Source organism: Schistocerca cancellata, chromosome 4, assembly GCF_023864275.1.
Source record: "Schistocerca cancellata isolate TAMUIC-IGC-003103 chromosome 4, iqSchCanc2.1, whole genome shotgun sequence".
NCBI classification, from domain to species: Eukaryota; Metazoa; Arthropoda; class Insecta; order Orthoptera; family Acrididae; genus Schistocerca; species Schistocerca cancellata.
Window position 1 is genome coordinate 807,800,587 of NC_064629.1, and position 21,729 is coordinate 807,822,315.

The 21,729-nt window shown below is 37.7% G+C and overlaps 1 protein-coding gene across 1 annotated transcript in view; it reads right to left on the reverse strand.

Annotated features, from left to right (window-relative positions):
* The window catches only part of LOC126184763 (protein crumbs), a 301,898-nt gene that overhangs the window by 38,992 nt on the left and 241,177 nt on the right, over positions 1-21,729 (reverse strand). Inside the window, exons 24-28 of the mRNA XM_049927313.1 lie at positions 19,442-19,680; positions 8,820-9,265; positions 6,839-7,182; positions 3,403-3,590; positions 3,175-3,296 (exon numbers count right to left, since the gene is read on the reverse strand). Of these exons, the coding sequence (XP_049783270.1) occupies positions 3,175-3,296; positions 3,403-3,590; positions 6,839-7,182; positions 8,820-9,265; positions 19,442-19,680 (1,339 nt within the window). The remainder of the gene's footprint in view (positions 1-3,174; positions 3,297-3,402; positions 3,591-6,838; positions 7,183-8,819; positions 9,266-19,441; positions 19,681-21,729) is intronic.

Genomic DNA, 21,729 nt, shown 5'->3' on the forward strand with positions numbered 1-21,729 from the left:
ACTCACCAGTGCTGCCTCATCAACAGGTCCACAAACAAAAGGTACAGAGCTTGGCTAGCTTTTGAAATGCGTTTCCTTTTTCTAGCTGTCTCAGCCATGTACTGCACCAAAAGCTGTTTCACGAACTCACAAACTCGGCCTCCACAGCAGTAGCAATGAGGTCTTTACAAAACTGGCGACAAGGGTTTACAAAAGTGCCCATGTGTTGCATTTCTATCCTGTGCACCTGTTGCCTCTCCCTCCCACATTCCTACCCCCTGCATCTCCTGCCTCCTATCTCACACACCTACTGCCTCATCCAGAGCTATCACTCACCTTTACCCAACCCTCCCTTCCACTCTTTTCTACACTCATTCACTCCACTTAACACAAACCCTCAACCCACTCTAGCAAATGAACTGCAGTGCTGGCATTGGGTGCTCATTTGGCACAATGTAACACTCTCTCTCTCTCTCTCTCTCTCTCTCTCTCTCTCTCTCTCTCTCTCTCTCTGTATGCGGGTAGAGGCGAGGGGGGTGGGGGAGGAGTTTTTTTTTTTTTTTTTTTTTTTGCCTGTCAATGACTCAACACTTCTACTATTTGGTGGGCTGTTTTGGTGGGCTGTTACCTTCACACTTAAACTGTATATACATTTACTACAACAGAGAGGGTGTTATAGAGTATGCTGCATCACAGTGCATCAGTTGGTAATTTTAGTATCGTTCTGTACCATGCATGTCTTTGTGGCTATTGTTAATCATATATTATGTATGCTTCAGTAAATGCAAGTGGCAGAAATTTTTATCTCTCTGATACTGAAACTCATATGGATGTAGTGGCACAAAGTCAGTTCAGTGTGCACATTCTACAGTACAATAAAAGTGGTTATTCACGCCAGAGTGTATTAAAGCTGTGCCCCATTTCCTTGATCATCTTATTCCTGACTGACCAGTGGGAATCTCACAAGATTGTAGAGCGATAGGGCAATACATTTGAAACTAAAAAATCAGCTGCTAACTTTGAATACCATACATTTAATCTTATGAATCTGAAGACAAATTATGTATGTGTGATTCAGTGCCCATTTTAATACAGTATTGACAAGTTTGCCTAAAATCAAGCAAGTACCTGCCTCATAAAAACTGCCTCATTCATATTCCATTTAGGAAATTATTGTTGCCATTATAATTTTTTAAAGTCATTGGTAGCAGGTTTATTGGAAATCAAAATAAATCTCATGTAATATTACATATATGCACAGGATGTGAACCCAGTGTCTTACAACTCAAACGTTTAGCTGGCATCATACCTTGCTCTGTTCCAAAGCTGCTAATTTATCTCTAATATTCCGTATTAGTTACAAACCAATAGGCCATTCTCAGTTCAGCAGTTAATTGACTATCATACATGAGTGGGCTCAGTGCTTTTCTGATGTTGCCACTTCACAGAATAAAGAACATCAGATGTAGCCAAATGTACCACTGGTGAAATCTCTGTGGAATGCTTGAACTTGTGTCTTTATAATATTGTTAGTCTTGATCTTAACTCTCACTACTGACTCATACCTGTAAAGCTGACACATTGTTACACCAATTACACATCCTGACATACATAGCCTCAAACCATGTATGTCTGTTTAGAGGAGTGTTAGGGGACATTTGGCCAGGTTTGTTCTTTATTACGTCCTTCTTATTCTCAGTTTTATACACTGAGCTCACTACTGTGAAAAATATAACTACTACTGCAAAACATATTATGCAGAAGACACTGTAAAATATTAACCTGTGATGTGAAGATCTTTTATAGATCTACATGATATTTGTACATATATATGTGTACATATATATGCAACATCTACCCTTTAATTATTCAGCAATTAATGCAGTCACTGGGGAATTTGTTTACCACAGACGCATACCTTATCATTTTCCTTGAAAACTGGTTGGTATGAATTTTTATTTGAGAATGAAGCCTTTCGTGATGGCACTGTTGTAGAAAAATTCTCAATTCAGGGTAAAACCTCAAGCTTTCAACGATTACCTCCATCATATTCATCAAGAGCTACTGACTGTCAAAACTGTTGCTGTGGTGGCCTTATATAGCCCATAGATGGCTTCTGATTTGTGAGTAATTACATAATGCTGTAACACACATGGTGTCAGTGTCTGCACTGGTGAAGCCACGGCACCCATAGTAGCATAAACATCACAATGAATATGTCTGCCTCTTCTCCACATCTAGAGCTTGCTTTCATGTACTGCGAAGTTTATATCTGCTGTCAATTTTCAAGTTCTTCTTGCACATTCTTATTTCTACAGCCTCTTTAATTACAGAATCCCAGTATATAGTAGCCTAGGACAAAACTTTTGTTTTATCAAGCAGTATTTTGTGTTTGTTTATGAGGTTGTGCACTACTTGCATGATATGATTATTAAATACTTTGGCTGTTACATCACTGACATATCCCACAGCATGAACTCACTCTCAAACCCTCTCCTATTGATATGACACTTCACTCATAATGGAGCATATAATTTTATTTTTTTAATGGTTTCTGTGAACTTTAGATGAGTCACATCATCTTAACCTGTCTAGCAACACTTCAGAAACTTACACTCTGCCTGTAAGTGAGCTGTTGTGGATGCCAAAACCTTTCAGTTTATTCTTCATTTACTACTTACATATTCAGTTATTCAGAGAGGTTACACACCAACTTGGTTTTCTTCCCTTGCATAATTCCAACAACTAAACATTTAAACTGTTTATTTACAATTTTCTCCTCATGGTGTGTTTAAAGACATGCCCACAAAAATATTATCAAGTGCTATGCCATTTCTGTTAACCTAGACTCTGTTTTGGCAGTATGCTGCACCAGACTATATGACTCTATCTCCAAAAATATTCCTTCCGGGAAACCACTCAGAATGTTTAATAAATATTAAAGCACCCAAGTATCACAAGGTTTTGGTCTTTTTCATAAGGTGAGCTCAGAAAACGATTGATCTTAAACACATTTTTTTAAAGTATGAACTTTACTATCTGGAGCGTACGATAGATAAAGATTTAATTCTTGACAACAGAACTTATCTTGCCAAGATTCTAATCTCTGTTTGGAGCACAAGATACATAGCTCAAATGTAAGAAACATAAATATTTCTGATAAACTAGAATGATAGCTATTTCAATGAAACTCACCTTGTTATTGTAATCACATATCCCATTATCACATTTCTTAACAACACAATATGGTGTATCACAATAATCTCCAACAAAACCTTCAGCACACACACATTTGAAAAGTCTGTCAGCTTCTGGATCTGGAATAAAGAGCTTATCAAATTATGCATGTTCATTTTATATAGACATGGAAGATTACACCACTTGTTAATCAGAAAAAGATGTATCTTTCAAATATGGACTCACCTGTGACTTCCAAGCAAGTAGAACTATTTCTACAGGGCATATCTGCACAAGTTACAAGCTTAATCTCTTTACAGAAAGGCCCTATGTAACCATCTGCACATCTGCATTCAACTGTAGCTATGCCATCTATACAAGTTCCACCATTCAGACAAGGAAATGAAAGGCATTCATCAATATTCTGCTCACACCTGTGGGGTAAATGATGGAGATTTTAAATATTTTGAAATAGTCTTTTTACCATTCATTTAGCAAGTGAGGTAAAGCATCTAAGTTTTGCAATCTAAATGTTTGCAATTAACTCATATAAACTCAAAATGGTACTGACAGGAACCTGAAAAATTCACATTTGCGATAATTGTGAATGTAGAATCAAATTCTAGCACAAATTGAGAAAATATGAAATTACTTGCTAAATATTATTTTATAGCAAACTGTGTCCGGATGAAATATTTTACCAGTGAAAGTTTCAGATAGTTTTATTTTCTGCACATAAATAAGAAAAAATAAACAATTTCCAGTGACACACTTGAGAAGTAAAAAAGGGCGTCTGCTCATGAACCGGAGATTACTCACACGAATGCAATGGCATATCAGTTTACCTGAAGTTTTTCCCTTCAATTGTTGGTAGAGGAGAGGAGGAGGGAGAGGGGGGGGGGGGGGGCAAAGCAACACATAGCAACCTAGGACTCAGCCTATTGATCTGGCATTTTAGAACAAAGTAATGTACACTATTCAGTGCAGCTCGTATCTGTGGTGTCAGCTACAGTAGTATAAAGGCTCATGAAAGGGCTCAACAATAGGTTATTTGGCCTTTTGTATACCACAGATTCAAAAACTCTCATTGGCAGATACCTTAACTGTCAAAATGGAGGGGGGGGGGGGGGGGGGGGGAATCAAATATAATGTCAAGAAACATTTTAAATCAGAGATGCTTTCTGTTCACTGATGAGAAGATGCTGCTGCTTTTTAACAAAAGCAATTGTCATTTCAAAAGCTGAAACAGTGCTGAAAGAAGAAAACAGTATACAGATCATTTCATAAAAAAAACTGTTGAAGTTTTTGCAAAAGCAAAAATTTCATTCTAAAAGTTGGTTAAGAGCCTGTATTGATGCATTCTTGAACACATATCTACTCTGTGTGAGGATTCAGTATGAGAAATATCTGCCAGATTGAAGATAAGAGTATGTCTAAAATAATCAGAAAATGAGCCCTCACAGCCGGATCACAAATCCTTATGTGTAGAATAGGTGTTTGTTGTACACAACAAAACTACCATATTACTGGCAGACCTCAGGTAGTGAACTAAACTGCAGATAAATTATACTATTAACAGTAAATTTTGCAAGAATTCCAGAATGAGATTTTCACTCTGCAGCGGAGTGTGCACTGATATGAAACTTCCTGGCAGATTAAAACTGCGTGCCGGACCGAGACTCGAACTCGGGACCTTGTAGGAAACGAGGTACTGGCAGAATTGAGGCTGTGAGGGCGGGTCATGAGTCATGCTTGAGAAGCTCAGTTGGTAGAGCACTTGCCTGCATAAGGCAAAGATCCCGGGTTCGAGTCTTGGTTCAGCACACAGTTTTAATGACAGGAAGTTTCTTTGCAAGAATTATTCAAATTACAAGTATACATTAAGAATTCACCTTCTTCTCTGGACTAGCATACATAACTTTGTGAACATGTATTATACCTTAGTATTTGGTTTATAGTGCCCTGGATTTTTCATGTAAGTTTCCACAAAAATGACAAATTCAGTACTAAACATTTTTGCAAGTACATTACTTTTTTATATTTTCATGCATTACTTTTCAAAGTCTGCACTGCATTTTGCCATGTATGACCTGTGAAGAAATATACTCTCACAGTGCACAAAAAATGCATATTCCAGATGTAAAATTGGCGCTCTCAAACCTTAGTCTATAAAAATAAATAGTTTAATGTTTTTATGAGTAAAAACATCTGTTCCTGCCAGTCACAATTTTTATCTAATTTACTTTATACACAAGGTGTTTCAAGAAATAACTCCTATAGCCATGCATGCCTTCTTACTGTACCTACTGCAGCATTTTACAAGTATGATGCTGTTGTGAATGAGGTGTTTACTCATGGTGGTGACTTTACTGTAATATAAATGGACAAAAATTTTATTTTTACTTCTGTATCTTATTCTATAAATTGCAAATATTAGTTCTCATCTTTGGCTTGCATATTTCCAGTAGTTCATTAGTAACATTCAGGAATTAAATTTGCTGTTAAAGCACATTGTTCCTAATGTAGTCTTTCATGGGTCTTGTCTTTCTCTCCTAATTCAGGTGTAATGCATTCTTCACAGTTCCACAAAAAGCAAAGCAGCATAAGACTAGTGAAACTGTCTTCCTCAAAATGGCGGTAAACTGCAATGACATGTAACACGATGCCTATTTGTTCCAGTTTATGATTAATCACACATGCAGCTCTCTAAATCTTCACTTATTATATTTACTTCACTTTACTATTTATAGTATCAGTAGGGAAACTTCAAGTATGATTATTGAGACTGAAGTAGAACCTGGGAAAAGTTGACAAGGGGCATCTTTGACTGGCACCTACATGTCAATGTGTGGAAAAATGCCACATGTAAGGCATCATGGTGCAGTACAGCTGCAAAAATGTAGCCTTTTCCACCAAAGGATTGTTTACAAAACACATTTAACTACTTAAATTTAGAGGTGTGTATTAATGCCCATATTTTGTTTCCAGGTAGATTTCACCAAGAGGAACAAGAAAGTGCAATACCCTTCTATTCTATGAGCTGCTGTTTATTAAGTAAAATTATATTGTGTGTTTCATCATTACATTGCGTCATTAGTGTTATTGTAGTGACAAGGTGCCATTGTTGTTATGCACAAGCAGGCTGAAACTGTAAGCCCAATTTTACACTAGTTACAAAATAAATTAAAATGACATACTACTTGAAACAGTTTACTACAAAATAAGAACAACATTTGATACATACACAGGACAACTATCAGAATGAAACCGTCTAATCTCAAATTTTGTTTAAAAGGCATTGGTGTGAAATGTCTAAAAAGTTGTAGACATGCTATGTTCATGGCCTCTCTCTCTCTCTCTCTCTCTCTCTCTCTCTCTCTCCCCTACTTTGATGAAACACGTGGTCCTCAAGCGAAGATTCCCTTTGTGAGATTTAAGATTATCATAAATTATCTCAATCATTTTCTCCTTACAACCACCCAATCTGTTTTATGCTTTTCTATAGCTTCCACTTCTGTTCGTATCCTGTCATATCTTCTGAATTAAGCTCTCATCTTTGATTTATATATTAAGCAACCTATTTAAGAGCCTTAAAGATATTTAATTTGCAGCCTAAAATGTGTTCCAGTTTACAGATCTTACAAAAAATATTAAACATAACACTCAGGGATTACATACTTACCACTCCCCTTCCCAACCAGGCTGACACTTACAACTGTAAGCTGCTATTTCGTCAACACATGTAGAATTATTCTGACATGAATTATTCTTGCAGTCATCAGTATTTTCAGAACAATCTGACCCCTCAAATCCACGCTGACAAGTGCAGTCATAAGATTCATTTTCATCAGTACAGGTGCCATTATTCTGGCAATCAATTTGAAAACATAGCACACAGCCAAGGATGGGAACCATACTGTTTTCTCGAGTTAAATAAAATCTGTCTTTTTCTGTAAAATTTTCTGGAAACGTTTCTTCAAGATAAGGGACAAGAAGATTTCCAATGCGTATTTCACCCAGGCAACCCTGCAAAAGAAATAATCTTGCAATATAAAAGTTTTCTAGCATGACACATAAGTCTGAAAAATTCTAGTTCTTCAAAATGTGAAGATGAAGTAACAAAAAACTACTTTTATATGCACTCGTGATTAAATGAAAAATAAATGGTTTATGTCAATAAAACTGATGAACAGTTCCCCAGACTGCAGTATTATTTGTTTTTTTTTTTATTTCTATCAATACTGAGCAAATAGTGCACAAATTACATAATGCACAAATGAACAACTGAATGGTATTCAAACATAGTTCTTAAATTTGTTACAGCACTACTCCAAATAGGTATCTTCAGTGAGTATAAAGACTATCTGTACAAGCAGTTATGTTTCACTTATTTTATTGCAAAGTCTCTTCAGTAGCCTGTAATACCTATTTTGTATCTTACTACACATAATTTACGTACACCCTGTATAAAGGATATCTGATTAAACAGTTCTGGACATGTTTCTTGATTAAAGGGTTTTGTCTTTTGTTAGGTTAAAACCAATGCTTACGATGTCATGTGTTTCTTACATCACAAATGTGTTGCATTGAAGCTGTGTTTGGACCCATAAAAGCCAGGATGTCCAATTCTTGACAAATACATGCACGTGAACTATATATACTTCATGTTTTCACATGCGAGTTTTAAAAAATGTGTATTTATCTGGGGTAACTGTGTGCAGTTTAGTGTTCACTGTGTGTGTGTGTGTGTGTGTGTGTGTGTGTGTGTGTGTGTGTGAGAGATAATCATTAAGATATTATTTACTTCTACTGAAGGGACTTCACTGTCTTCAGTGTGTGAATGAAGAGTTCACAGAAAAGTTAACCAACTGATTGGATGGTATACCTCGTACCTGCTGTTCCACATTTTATTTAGAGCTATTGTTTATTTTTCATAATTCTTACTGTTAATGGGCTTTTATAGGCATATCAGGTTACTATTTTGAACAGAAATGTCAGCTAGACAGCTATAGCCATAGTTAGAGCCTCAGAAATTTCCAGAAACATACGCAAGGGCAGTAATTGCTTCAATATTACTGGTCTCTAACACAGAGTGGCAAGTTATTGCACAAACTGTACAAAAATAAATAAATAAATAAAAAATTATGCTGCAACTCCAAGATAGCTCTTCAGTAATTATATACTGATTACAACACTAAGCTTCCTAATTACATACACACAGAATCAGGCAATGCCTGGGAGCTATCTTTTACACATGCAGACACTTGCATTTCAACAAGGCAATTACAGCATACCCCCCCCCCCCCTTCCACCATTTTACTTAACTGTCTCACTGATTGCCTTTGTGGCTGAGTGTCAGGATATTTGATTACTGCAAGCAACCAGGTTTGGTCATCAGAATCACCAGGGATTTTGCCTTGGGAGGACTGTAACAGGGTTATTTCAGCCTACTGAGAGCAACTGAGGATTTATTTGAAGCAGAAATAGTAGTTTCTAAAGTTAACATCAATGGCCAGGAGAGTGCCGGGCTGACCATATATCCCAATCCTGTCTTTTGATAACAACAGACTAATACCCTACACTTGTTAACAACATACTGAGTGATACTTTTTCAGCAAATAAAGCATGGTTGTACAACTAACAGAAATGTTATGCTGCAGTACCTTAAAAAAACTTCCATGATTTCCTGGATGATCCACAGAAGGCATGTGCAGAGAATCAATGGCATTGGTATCTAAAGGATTAACTGTTATGGGCTCAACAGTAATGTCATCCATTTTGTAAAACCAACTGTTTCTCAAATTTCCACTATCTACGCCTCCTCCAACTACAAACTTAGCCTTTAAAAGCAGGTTATGCCAGAGTGATAATGAAAAATTTGTAGATAAACGTGACTCCTCTTGTGAACTATCTGTATTGCCATAGATTCCTTCATCACTCATTCGAATTGAAATGGTAGTCCAGTTTCCATCTGGTGCACTCTTCCATAATGTATTTCTTTGAGGAGGAATATTTGCTCCAAGTTTCCATGACACAGTAATTACATCTTTGTATACATAAACTGAGAAGTAACTCTCATCTTCAGTCGAGATATATAAAATATTTCCACCTGAAAAAGAAAAAAAAATATTAACAAAAAAATGGGTGTTTGCATTCTGACAGCAGTATAACACACCTTTTAGAATCTAATTAAAACTGAAGAACATCAGGGGTACTGTAAGAAATAGAATTATACTGGTTATTTCACTGAATTTATGATGACTATAGTGCAAGTCTGAATAAAATCATAGATAAGTGTTCTACAAAGGACTGACACTTAAAAAACAATATTTCACAATGGAACTTCTTTCTTTGGTAAAGTATCAATGGGTCATCTACTCTAAGGCAATATACACATGCCCACTTCATTTGCATCAGAATCTCTGTTTATACAGTAAAGTTTTGATCAGTCAAATACATTCTTCCTCAATTACACTACTAAACAGGCTTAATGTTTGGAGGATGCTGTTGTACTAACAGTGCATCTTATTTATTTTATGTGGAATTCTGTTTTTTACCTAGTCCTGAACAAAGTTGTTTTCATTTTAGAATAAAAATCTGTTATCAAAACATTTATTTCCTAGGACATAACTGTGATGGCAGTAACAATCATGCCACTCAATAAGGTCCAATTAATTTCCACTAAAACTTCACAGCTGGAGCCACAGTCAATGCACAAAACTATTCACTAATGTTTTGCCTCCATCTGCGAGGCACATTTACTGTAATTATACACTGACAACTGAAGAGAATCTGAAGGCTTCCTAAGGTTATAGGAGCATTATGAGCTGTAAAGAGGGTACCACAATTTGTTCATGATGAACAATGCATACGACTGCCTCCTACAGATAATGTCAATCTCAATTATAAGTAATAAGTCATCAGAACTCTTCTCTATATGCTATCCATATATTATTTCATTTAATCTTTAATTGGTACCATATAGCTTGAACAGACTTGTTATTCGCAACAAGTTTTGAGAGTAAATGAACCAGACTTCAAAATGCGGTTGGAAGAAATGAGAAATGAAGTTTTTGGTGACAGTGACATTGATCCATATTACACTACTGGCCATTAAAATTGCTACACCAAGAAGAAATGCAGATGATAAACAGGTATTCATGGGACAAATATATTGCACTAGAACTGGGATGTGATTACATTTTCTCGCAATTTGGGTGCATAGATCCTGAGAAATCAGTATCCAGAACAACCACCTCTGGCCATAATAATGGCCTCGATACGGCTGGGCATTGAGTCAAACAGAGCTTGGGTGGCATGTACAGGTGCAGCCGCCCATGCAGCTTCAACACGATACCACAGTTCATCAAGAGTAGTGACTGGCGTATTGTGACAAGCCAGTTGCTAGGCCACCATTGACCAGATGTTTTCATTTGGTGAGAGATCTGGAGAATGTGCAGGCCAGGGCAGCAGTCGAACATTTTCTGTATCCAGAAAGGCCCATACAGGACCTGCAACATGCGGTCGTGCATTATCCTGCCGAAATGCAGGGTTTCGCAGGGATCGAATGAAGGGTAGAGCCATGGTCGTAACACATCTGAAACGTAACAACCACTGTTCTAAGTGCCGTCAATGCGAAAAAGAGGTGACCGAGACGTGTAACCAATGGCACCCCATACCATCATGCCGGGTGATACGCCAGTATGGCGAGGACAAATACATGCTTCCAATGTGCATTCACCGCGACGTCGCCAAACACGGATGCGACTATCATGATGCTGTAAACAGAACCTGGATTCATCTGAAAAAATGACGTTTTGCCATTCGTGCACCCAGGTTCGTCGTTGAGTGCATCATCTCACATGCTCCTGTCTGTGATGCAGCGTCAAGGGTAACTGCAGCCATGGTCTCCGAGCTGATAGTCCATGCTGCTGCAAACGTTGTCGAACTGTTAGTGCAGATGGTTGTTGTCTTGTAAACGTCCCCATCTGTTGACTCAGGGATCGAGACGTGGCTGCACGATACGTTACAGCCATGCAGATAAGATGCCTGTCATCTCGACTGCTAGTGATACGAGGCCGTTGGGACCCAGCACGATATTCCGTATTACCCTCCTGAATCCACCGATTCCATATTTTGCTAACAGCCATTGGATCTCGACCAACGCGAGCAGCAATGTCGCGATATGATAAACCACAATCGCGATAGGCTACAATCCGACCTTTATCAAAGCCGGAAACGTGATGGTACGCATTTCTCCTCCTTACACGAGGCATCACAACAACGTTTCACCAGGCAACGCCGGTCAACTGCTGCCTGTGTATGAGAAATCGGTTGGAAACTTTCCTCATGGCACGTTGTAGGTGTCGCCACCGGTGCCAACCTTGTGTGAATGCTCTGAAAAACTAATAATTTTCATATCACAGCATCTTCTTCCTGTCGGTTAAATTTCGCATCTGTAGCACATCACCTTCATAGTCTAGCAATTTTAATGGCCAGTAGTGTACAAGACAGACAGTGATGACAATTCAGATTCAAAACATGAAGTGCATGATAATGGAACGAAGGACATACGAAGATGACCTAAGTATAAAACAATTTTACAACCACAATTTCTTTTTTTATGGCAGAGGAACCTGCTCCAGATAGAGAAAACGGCAACTAACATCTACTGTCAAAACACGACTACATAACATTGTGTTGTAGATTCCTGGTCTGTGACTTAGGATTAATGCATTGGGTAGGAATCCAGGTACTGGACAAGACATTTTAGATGACAGTCTACAGTGGCCAAACAATAAAACTGATAAAACAAAAGTGCTCTCAAAAGAACCTATCTTTTGTACATGATAATGATGTTCTTGACCTGAAAGACTTTACAGGCTTACTTGTATTCACAGTCACCTCCAAATCAGACAATGAGTCCATAGGTAATGTTTTCTCTGTAGGTGAAAGCTGGCGTAACATTTTTTCGCAATATTATACAAAAAGGTTCTTATTTATAGTGACACCTCTCTTATTTAAGAACCCAGGTGACAGGGAATAATGGAAAAAGAAAAAAGAAGATATGACTGTTGCAATGTCAAACATTTTTTGCAGATTTATTGGGAGCAGTGGAGAGCAACACAAACCTTAAGATTATTCTGGGAGACTTCAATGCCAAAGTGGGACAAGAAGAGATGTATAGACCTACAATTGGGAAGGAGTGTTTACATGCAAAAACAAATGAAAATGGCCTGCTGTTAATCAGTTTTGCATTAAGTCAGAATCTCGTGGTGAGCTCAACATCTTTCCCCCGCAAACAGATCCACAAAAGCACCTGGATTTCCTCAAATGGTAGGAGCATCAATCAGATAGCTCATCTGCTGATAGATGAGAGGCACAAAAAGTGATTGATGGATGTGAGATCGTACAAAGGAGCAGATGCCACTTCCTATTCATCATATTATGGTTACAGCTGTGCTACAAAATGGAAAAGAATGACCAAGAGACAGTTTGATATTTAGAAGCTTAAGGATCCAGAGATATGCCAGCAGTATAACATTAAAGTGCGTAACAAGTCTGAAGTATTGGCAACAAACCATGCTGTTAAGAAGTGATGGGAAGAAATAAGGACCTCTGTAACTGAAGCAGCTGAAGAAATTCTAGGAGAGAAAAAGCTAACAACTAAGAAGAAATGGTTCAATGAGATGTGAACAAGCTCTGTGAAAGCCAGGAAAAGAGCACGAGCTGGACAGATAATGTGCCGAAAAACAGGAAGCACTCAAGACTGTAAGAAGAGAAACAAAGAGGATTCTGAAAACAGAAAAAAGGAAGTTCATGAACAATATGATTGATGAAATCAAAAAGGCAAATACAACATCACACAGTAGGAAAATGTTTCAGATGTTGAAACATGTGAGGAATGGTCACAGTAATGAAGCTTTAGTTATTAATGATAAGGATGGAAATATGCTGACAGACAAGAAAAAAAATTCTGAATAGGTGGAGAGAATATTTTGAAGAGTTTTAAATGCTGAAGATCCAGGGAGTGTCTTTCCACAGGAGAATAATAAAGAGGAGAAGACGCAACCATTCAAGTGACTCTGCAAGATGCAGAAAGAGCAATGTGAAAACTAAAGAAAAATAAGGCACCAGGAGATGATAGGATAATGGCAGAGATGTTGATGGCAGGAGGAGAAACACTTCAGAAAGAGCTACACAATCTCACAAAAGAAATATAGGAAAAAGAGGAAATCCCAAAAGTGTGAAAATCAGCTGTCATTATACCACTGCATAAAAAGAACAGTAATAGAAAATGTAACAAATACAGAGGCATTTCTCTCCTAAGTGTACCTTATAAAGTTCTATCTTTAATAACATTTGAAAAACTTAAGCCAATTGCAAAAGATATTGTGGGGCAGTACCAGGCAGGGGAATTCAACCAACCATTTCTGGTGACGTCCGTGGACTTCTAAAAGGCTTATGACAGTATCCACAGATTAAGTATGTACAACATCCTGAGAGACCTTGGTATACCAAGTAAGTTAATAAATATGGTCAAGGTGTGTACAGCGTAGACAAAAGCCAAAGTCAAATACCAAGGGGAGCTGCGCAAGAAATTCCATATCAGAATGGGTGTGAGACAAGGCGATGTTATTTCACCACTGTTATTTAATCTCGACCTAGAGAAAGTAATCCGAGAGATGAAAAGAGAAAACACAGGGGTGACACTAAATGGTAGGACAGATTTATTGGGTTATGCAGACATTCCATTAGAACTACTGACAGCCTTGGGAGAGCCAGTCGTGACAAAACGCTACCATCTGCTTAGCAATATGTACGAGACAGGCAAAATAGCATCAGACTGCAAGAAGAATATAATAATTCCAATCCCAAAGAAAGGTGTTGGCAGATGTGAAAATTACCGAACTATCAGTTTAATAAGCCACAGCTGCAAAACACTAACGCGAATTCTTTACAGATGAATGGAAAAACTGGTAGAAGCCGACCTCGGTGAAGATCATTTTGGATTCCGTAGAAATATTGGAACACGTGAGGCAATACTGACCATACGACTTATCTTAGAAGGTAGATTAAGAAAAGGCAAACCTACATTTCTAGCATTTGTAGACTTAGAGAAATCTTTTGACAATGTTGACTGGAATACTCTCTTTCAAATTCTGAAGGTGGCAGGGGTAGAATACAGGGAGCAAAAGGCTATTTACAATTTGTACAGAAACCAGATGGCAGTTATAAGATTCGAGAGGCATGAAAGGGAAGCAGGTGGTTGGGAAGGAAGTGAGACAGGGTTGTAGCCTATCACCGATGTTATTCAATCTGTATATTGAGCAAGCAGCAAAGGAAACAAAAGAAAAATTCGGAGTAGGTATTAAAATCCATGGAGAAGAAATAAAAACTTTGAGGTTCACCGATGACATTGTAATTCTGTCAGAGACAGCAAAGGACTTGGAAGAGCAGTTGAACGGAATGGACAGTGTCTTGAAAGGAAGATCAACAAAAGCAAAACAAGGATAATGGAATGTAGTCGAATTAAGTTGGGTGATGCTGAGGGAATTCGATTAGGAAATGAGACACTTACAGTAGTAAAGGAGTTTTTCTATTTGGGGAGCAAAATAACTGATGATTGTCAAAGTACAGAGGGTATAAAATGTAGACTGGCAATGGCAAGGAAAGCATTTCTGAAGAAGAGAAATTTGTTAACATCGAGTATAGATTTAAGTGTCAGGAAGTCATTTCTCAAAGTATTTGTATGGAGTGTAGCCATGTATGGAAGTGAAACATGGATGATAAATAGTTTGGATAAGAAGAGAATAGAAGCTTTCAAAATGTGGTGCTACAAAAGAATGCTGAAAGTTAGATGGGTAGATCACATAACTGATGAGGAGGTATTGAACAGAATTGGGGAGAAGAGAAGTTTGTGGCACAACTTGACTAGAAGAAGGGATCGGTTGGTAGGACATATTCTGAGGCATCAAGGGATTACCAATTTAGTATTGGAGGGCAGCGTGGAGGGTAAAAATCGTAGAGGGAGACCAAGAGATGAATACACTAAGCAGATTCAGAAGGATGTAGGCTGCAGTAGGTACTGGGAGATGAAGAAGCTTGCACAGGATAGAGTAGCATGGAGAGCTGCATCAAACCAGTCTCAGGACTGAAGACCACAACAACAACAACAACAACAACAACAACAACATGCAGATGACATTGTAGTTCTAGTAGGATCAAAGGAAGAGATAGCAGAAACTGTAGCGGACCTAGCACAAAATGCAAGTAAGATTAGGTTAGGGATTAATGTTGAAAAGACTGAGGAAATGGAGGTATCAAGAGAAGGCCCTAATGACATCCCATTACAGGTAGGGATATGGAAATTTGCTAAAGTGGTAAATTTTAAATACTTGGTACATGGTTCAACAGGCAAAATAATTTAAAACAGGAAATAAACCAACATATTGTGAATGGGTCTAAAAGCTATTTGAGTCTAAAGCAGATAATGTCATCCAAGAATCTGTCAATTAATACCAAACTTAAAGCATACAATGCCGTGATAGAGTCAGTATTGTTGTATGGGACAGAAACCCTAAACACGTCAAGAAAAGATGAAGAAAATTTATTGGTGTTCGAAAGAAAAGTTATGAGGGAAGGGAGCTCGTGGAGACGTAGAAAAAAACCAAGAATTGTATGAGCTGATGAGGCAACCAAACATCGTTCAAAAACTGAAAGCATGGAGAATAAGCTTGGCAGGCCACATTGCTAGGAGACCAGACACCTCTGAGGCAAAAGCCATACTTATGGGAAGACCTCATAGTAGCCGTCCAATCGGAAGACCCAGAAAGCGATGGGAGGAGGAGCTACAGAAAGACCTTTGCCAGCTAGGAGTCCATGACAACTGGATCCAAAATGCAAAAAATCGCCATCTATGGAGGAGCACTGTGAGGTCAGCACATGATCTATAGGGTCCTTAATCATCGATTTGATGATGATGATTATTATTATTATTATTGGGAACTGTCAGCAGTGTTATTCTCCAGGCTGTACTATGTATATTGATGAAATGCTTGTGCCTTTCCTTGATAAATGTAGATATTAAATGTACCTTGTAAGAAAACCAGCACAGTATGGGTTAAAAATTCTGTGTATGGCAGAGACTAAGACCCAGTACTTCTGTAATGCCTAAAATGGAGGCACTTTACATAATGCCTACATTGTGGACTCTAACAAATTTTGAAGTCAACATCAAAATATGAATTCATCCTTGAAATTTCTAGCAATTTCGTTTCTGTTTCTCATTCTTGATTGTTTATGAAAGGGTGGCATAGCACAGGATTAGAGTTATATGTTTTTTTCAAAGTTCTTAAGAGATGTAAGAAAGTCCACTTTTTTGGAACATCATTTTCATATTTTATGCATTTTCTTCTTGATTATTAATATTTTGCTGAGATATTTCATTGTCGTATGTTTGAAAATACATGTTGTGTATAGTTGAGTCCAATAAACAACTAATTCAACAGTAAACTTCTGGAGTCTGACAGACACCATCCTCTTCCTTTCTCTGTAACTTAGTATTGTGTTGATAAATTTCTTATTGTCTCTCCTTATAAGCCTGCAGTGATAACATGTTGTGTTGGTTAAAATGTTATTTTCATGAACTTTTACTACGTGGTCTCCACAGTGTAAAGAAATTTCACTACAGCCAATTTATTAGTTTGCTCAAGGCAACAGTTTTTCTCGTGTTAGGCTAAACGATTGTTGCTATTACTTTTCATCTTTTCTATATAAATACATTGATGGGAAAAAATCCCAATGCCAAGAAATAATTAATGTAAAGTGATGTAATTTCGGGAATACGTTTGTCCAGGTATTAGCTGATAACAATTGCAAGATAACAGGTTAACATAAGTGGAAGAAAAGCCATTGCAAATTTGAAATGCTGATAGATAAACAAATGGTTAACTGTCAGAACTTCAAATACAAGCATGCAAATGAGCATGCATTGTGTCGTACAAGTGCTGGATGTCACTTTGTGGGATGAAGTCCCATGCCTGCTGCAATTGGTTAGTCAATACAGGGACAGTTAATGCTGTCGATGGATGATGGAGTTGTGATCCAATGATGTCCCTAAGGGCTCAACTGGTGATCAAGAAGGCCAAGCAACATGTCAACACACTGCAGAGCATGTTGAGTTTGAACAATGGTATGTGGGTGAGCGTCACTCTGTTGGAAAACATCCCCTGGAATGCTGTTCATGAATGGCTGCACAATGGGTCAAATCGCCAGACTGATGTACAAATTTGCAGTCAGGGCATGTGGGATAACCATGAAAGTGCTCCTGTGGTCATACAAAGTTGCACCCCAGACCACAACTCCAGGTGCATGTCCACTGTGCCTAGGCCACAGACAGCTTGATTGCAGGTGCTTATCTGCCCTCTTCCTAACCAACACATGGTCATCACTGGCACCGAGGCAGAATAAGCTTTCATCTAAAAACACAACAGACTTTCACTCTGTCCTCAAATGACCTCTCACTTGACGCCCTGAAGTTGCAGGTGAAAGTGGTTTGGGGTCAGTGGAATACCTGGGTGAGCAGAGGCTCGACTTTTTATAACTGTACCTTCCTGTGACCACTGCTGCCAGAAATCATGTTAAGTGGTTACATTTCTGTAAAGTCTTTCTGCAATATCACCGAAGGAACATGCAGCTTTTCGTAACTCTATTACATTACCTTGTTCAAACTCAGTAAGCATCATCATCATCTTAAATGCATTCATCACTAACATCAACTCACTACATTCAATCTCAAAGGTAACTAATGCTCATGACCGTTATACTACATATTTAAAGCATATCTGATTTGCATCCTCATATTGGCACTATTAGCACCACTCTTGTATAACTGGCACAAAATCTGAATAGATGAAATATTTCAGATGTAGAAGCATGCCTACCAACTTTCATCTATTTTGTGCGGCTTCTTCTTGGTGACAGGATTTCTTTTCCATCAGTGTATTTGGTAACAACTGAAGCGAATTCTATATATACCAACCGTAACCAACAAATGATGTACTTATTTTAGAGATGTAAGGAATTAATCAATTCTACTAGTGGGCTTACAAAAACCCGTTAACTCCATGCATTGTCATATCTTTTTCAATGGACGTCACACATTGCTTTATCTTTTGCAGTGTGAGCAGGAATCTTCTTTCCCTTTTGATGACTGTTATTCTTAATTATTCCTGGAAATCTTTCTTTTTGATCAAAGTAATCTTTCCAGCCACTCATCAGTGACCACTTTTATAAAAATCAGACTGTAAGCAATTGATTTGTTCTTGTAATTAATCTGGGTTGCATACTGTATTTGCCTTCTCCACCAAGGCTTTAATATCTCTCTTCTGTTTTGGATAATGGCCTGACTTCGTAAGGAGGTATCAATCTGTCCGTGTTACTAAACTATACATCTTTATGTGAGCTGTATTGAACCATGCATTACAGTGCGGAGACTCTGAAATAGAAGTTCCTGAGACTAGTGTTTTGGTGGAGATAATGCATTATCATGTGCATCTGTATGACAGTGCAACAGAAATTTATAAAGGCCACAATAATTTTAACAAAATGAAGGAGTTAAACAAAATAAAATATGGAGCCTGACATTGCACAAACAGTGGTATTATAACAAGTAATTACTCATAGTCAAGAATGGCACCACCTATCTGATGCTACCATATGCATTTGGCATCACACAGCATATTGTGGTGACCTCTATGCAGCTCGAAATGCCTGTATAAATTCAGGGCCCTTGAACTTTCTACTCAGTTGCCATTGTTTCATCTCTCAAGGTATCCCCTGCAGATGGGGACACAATAATACTGAATAGTTTGATGCATCAAATTTCATCTTTACCATCACCACAACTGGTAGCAGTTAACAAGCATTGCAAACTGAAAAAAAAACATAGACAATATTGTGGTTATCAGAGATGAATAATAGATTAAGTTATGCACCAGAGACAAATAATACAATGTGTAACCAGGTTTTTCACTGATGTTACATTTTGCAGTGATATCCACAATGCAGCTATCTACCACAGTGTTAATATTCTCATCAAATGGATACAATGCATGATAAATATCACCATAAGGCTGTGTTTTCAAATAACTGCAACAAAACTTGAAACACCAACTGAGGTATACAGCAAAACTTGGAACACCAACTGAGGTATTGTTAAAAAACCTACAAAATTACACGTTTATGTAAAGCAAATATACTATATTCAAAGAAATTTTATTACCAGTTCGGCTTCGATAGTTAATCTTCAAGCTAGTCATTTGCTGCATAATTCTCTCTTCATCCGTTGTTATATTTAAGGCATAAACAAAGGAAGCATTGAGACCATTGAATGTGGTATTTGCAATACATTCAAATCCATCATCCAAATTGCGACATGTGCTGCCTGGAGGGCAGTCTTGCAACTGACAGAATTCCATTTCCTGGCAAGTTTTACCTTTATAGCCACGCATACATTCACACCTGAAAAAATTGATATTTCATTTAAGTTTTCACAGTTTAAGCATGACTAAATCACTGAGAGGTGCAGAACAAAGGGTATCCCCAACCACAGTAATAAATTCAGACAACATTCAAAGTGAAGTTCAGGAAACATCAAGTAAGAAGGGCAGAAATATGAACATTATTTGGACACAGGTACAAAACTGTGTCAGTTTATTGTAGAGAGCATAGTCCATTTCAAGCATAAAATAGCTCAAGTATGAATTACTGTAAACAAAGAGGTTGTAGATAATTGTGTTTTGATATGATAGAAAATTCCTCTGAAAGGTATAAAAACATATAACTTACTGGCTGTTGTACATTATACAATACTGTACTTGGTGCATTCTCAGACTGGATGCTGCAACCTCAGGGCCTTCTTCTCAAGGGAGTTTGCACTTATTTCTACGATACTCTTTTTTTCCGTTTCACAGAAGTCAGCTGTCTCACTGATCTGTGGTACCTTTTTTTATCCGACATCAACTACTGATTCTACAGTTTTACCACTGTGCTAATACTGTTACATGCAGATGTATTGACTTATCATGAACTTTGGTCCATTTTGGCTTACATTGTCTTTCAGTTCATTTGTTATGCCCTCCTTCCAAAGCATATCACTTATTTGCTCAGTGCCCAATTCAAGAAGGATATACAAAAACAATAATATAAAACTGTAATATGGATAACAATAACAACAGATGCATAATACAACAAATAAGTAATGAATTATGTTTAATGAAAAATGCAAAAAGAGGAGCAGATGTCCAGGGAACAAAAAACACCAGAAAAATAAAGCACTTAATTATGTACTGAAACATTCTCAATAAAGTCTAGCAGTGGTGGAAGGATATAGCAGTAATCAAACATTTTGTTTATGGAATGTGCACAGCTGCCTCAAATATGGCTCCTTACATTACTTCTTGTTGTAGGTACATTATGATACTAAAAAAGTTTATTATCATGCTATACTAAAGTGCACGTCATTTATGACGGCGGCTGAGTTTAGGTTCGTTCTGCGCATCTGACGTCACAAAACACAGTCAACCAATGAACAGAGAACAACGTTGTCAGAGCTCGACAGCAGTGCAGAGCACGGACGAGTGTCTTCAGTTTTAGAAACGTTCAGTCATAAATAAAGTAACTGAACAAAAGCAATGTCTTGATAGCAGACTTACTTTTATAGAAAGTTTGGAAAAAGCTTTCTTTATACCAATTGCTTCATATTCTATTAATTAATTAAACCAAACAAGCAATAAGCCTCCTAATTCAAGCGATAGCAAGGAAAGGTGTTTGTATCATTCTCACTAACCGCTTTTTCGCAATAAAGAACAGCGGCAATTGTTATTTCCTATTGTACTTCGACGAAATGTGAGTAATTCATAGTCATACCAACAGTGTTTGTCAGTATTTTGTGTGATATTTTAAAGTCCTCCGGGTGATATATTGAACGACAAGCAGCGGTAGTGTAGTGGTTAAAGTGTATGGCTGCTAAGCGAAAGGTTCTGAGTTCAAACCTTGCTCGGTGTTTAATATTTTCTTTGTTTAAAAACAATATCGAAGTGTTTTACTTCATGAATTTTATTCGTTTGAATGTAATTTTTTGAAATTTCTAGTGGCAACTAAAATCGACCATACAGAAAGTATACGCTATGGACTTTTACCTCTGCAAACTCTTCAAAATTTCATGCAATGGTTTACCACATCTAATGCTGCACAATAACTGCGTTGAACTTCGAAACAAAATTAAGTCATTTATGGGGGGGAAGGTATCAGTCAAGAAGATGTGTAAAAATCAAATTTTTGGGTCAATTAGTTTTTGTGAAATCAAATGATAAACTGTGTCAAAACAGTCCAAACACCATGTGTCTGCACAGGCGAGCAGTGCAGTGATGACAAAATCGCGTACATCACGGAATGCGGGGAGCACGTCTCTGTAGCAGCAAAAGGGTTAATGCGGCCGTGGTGGCTTTACTTCATAAACTGTGCGCTTCCCCCTAAACGTAAATTTGCGAACTATACTATGGCGCTGCT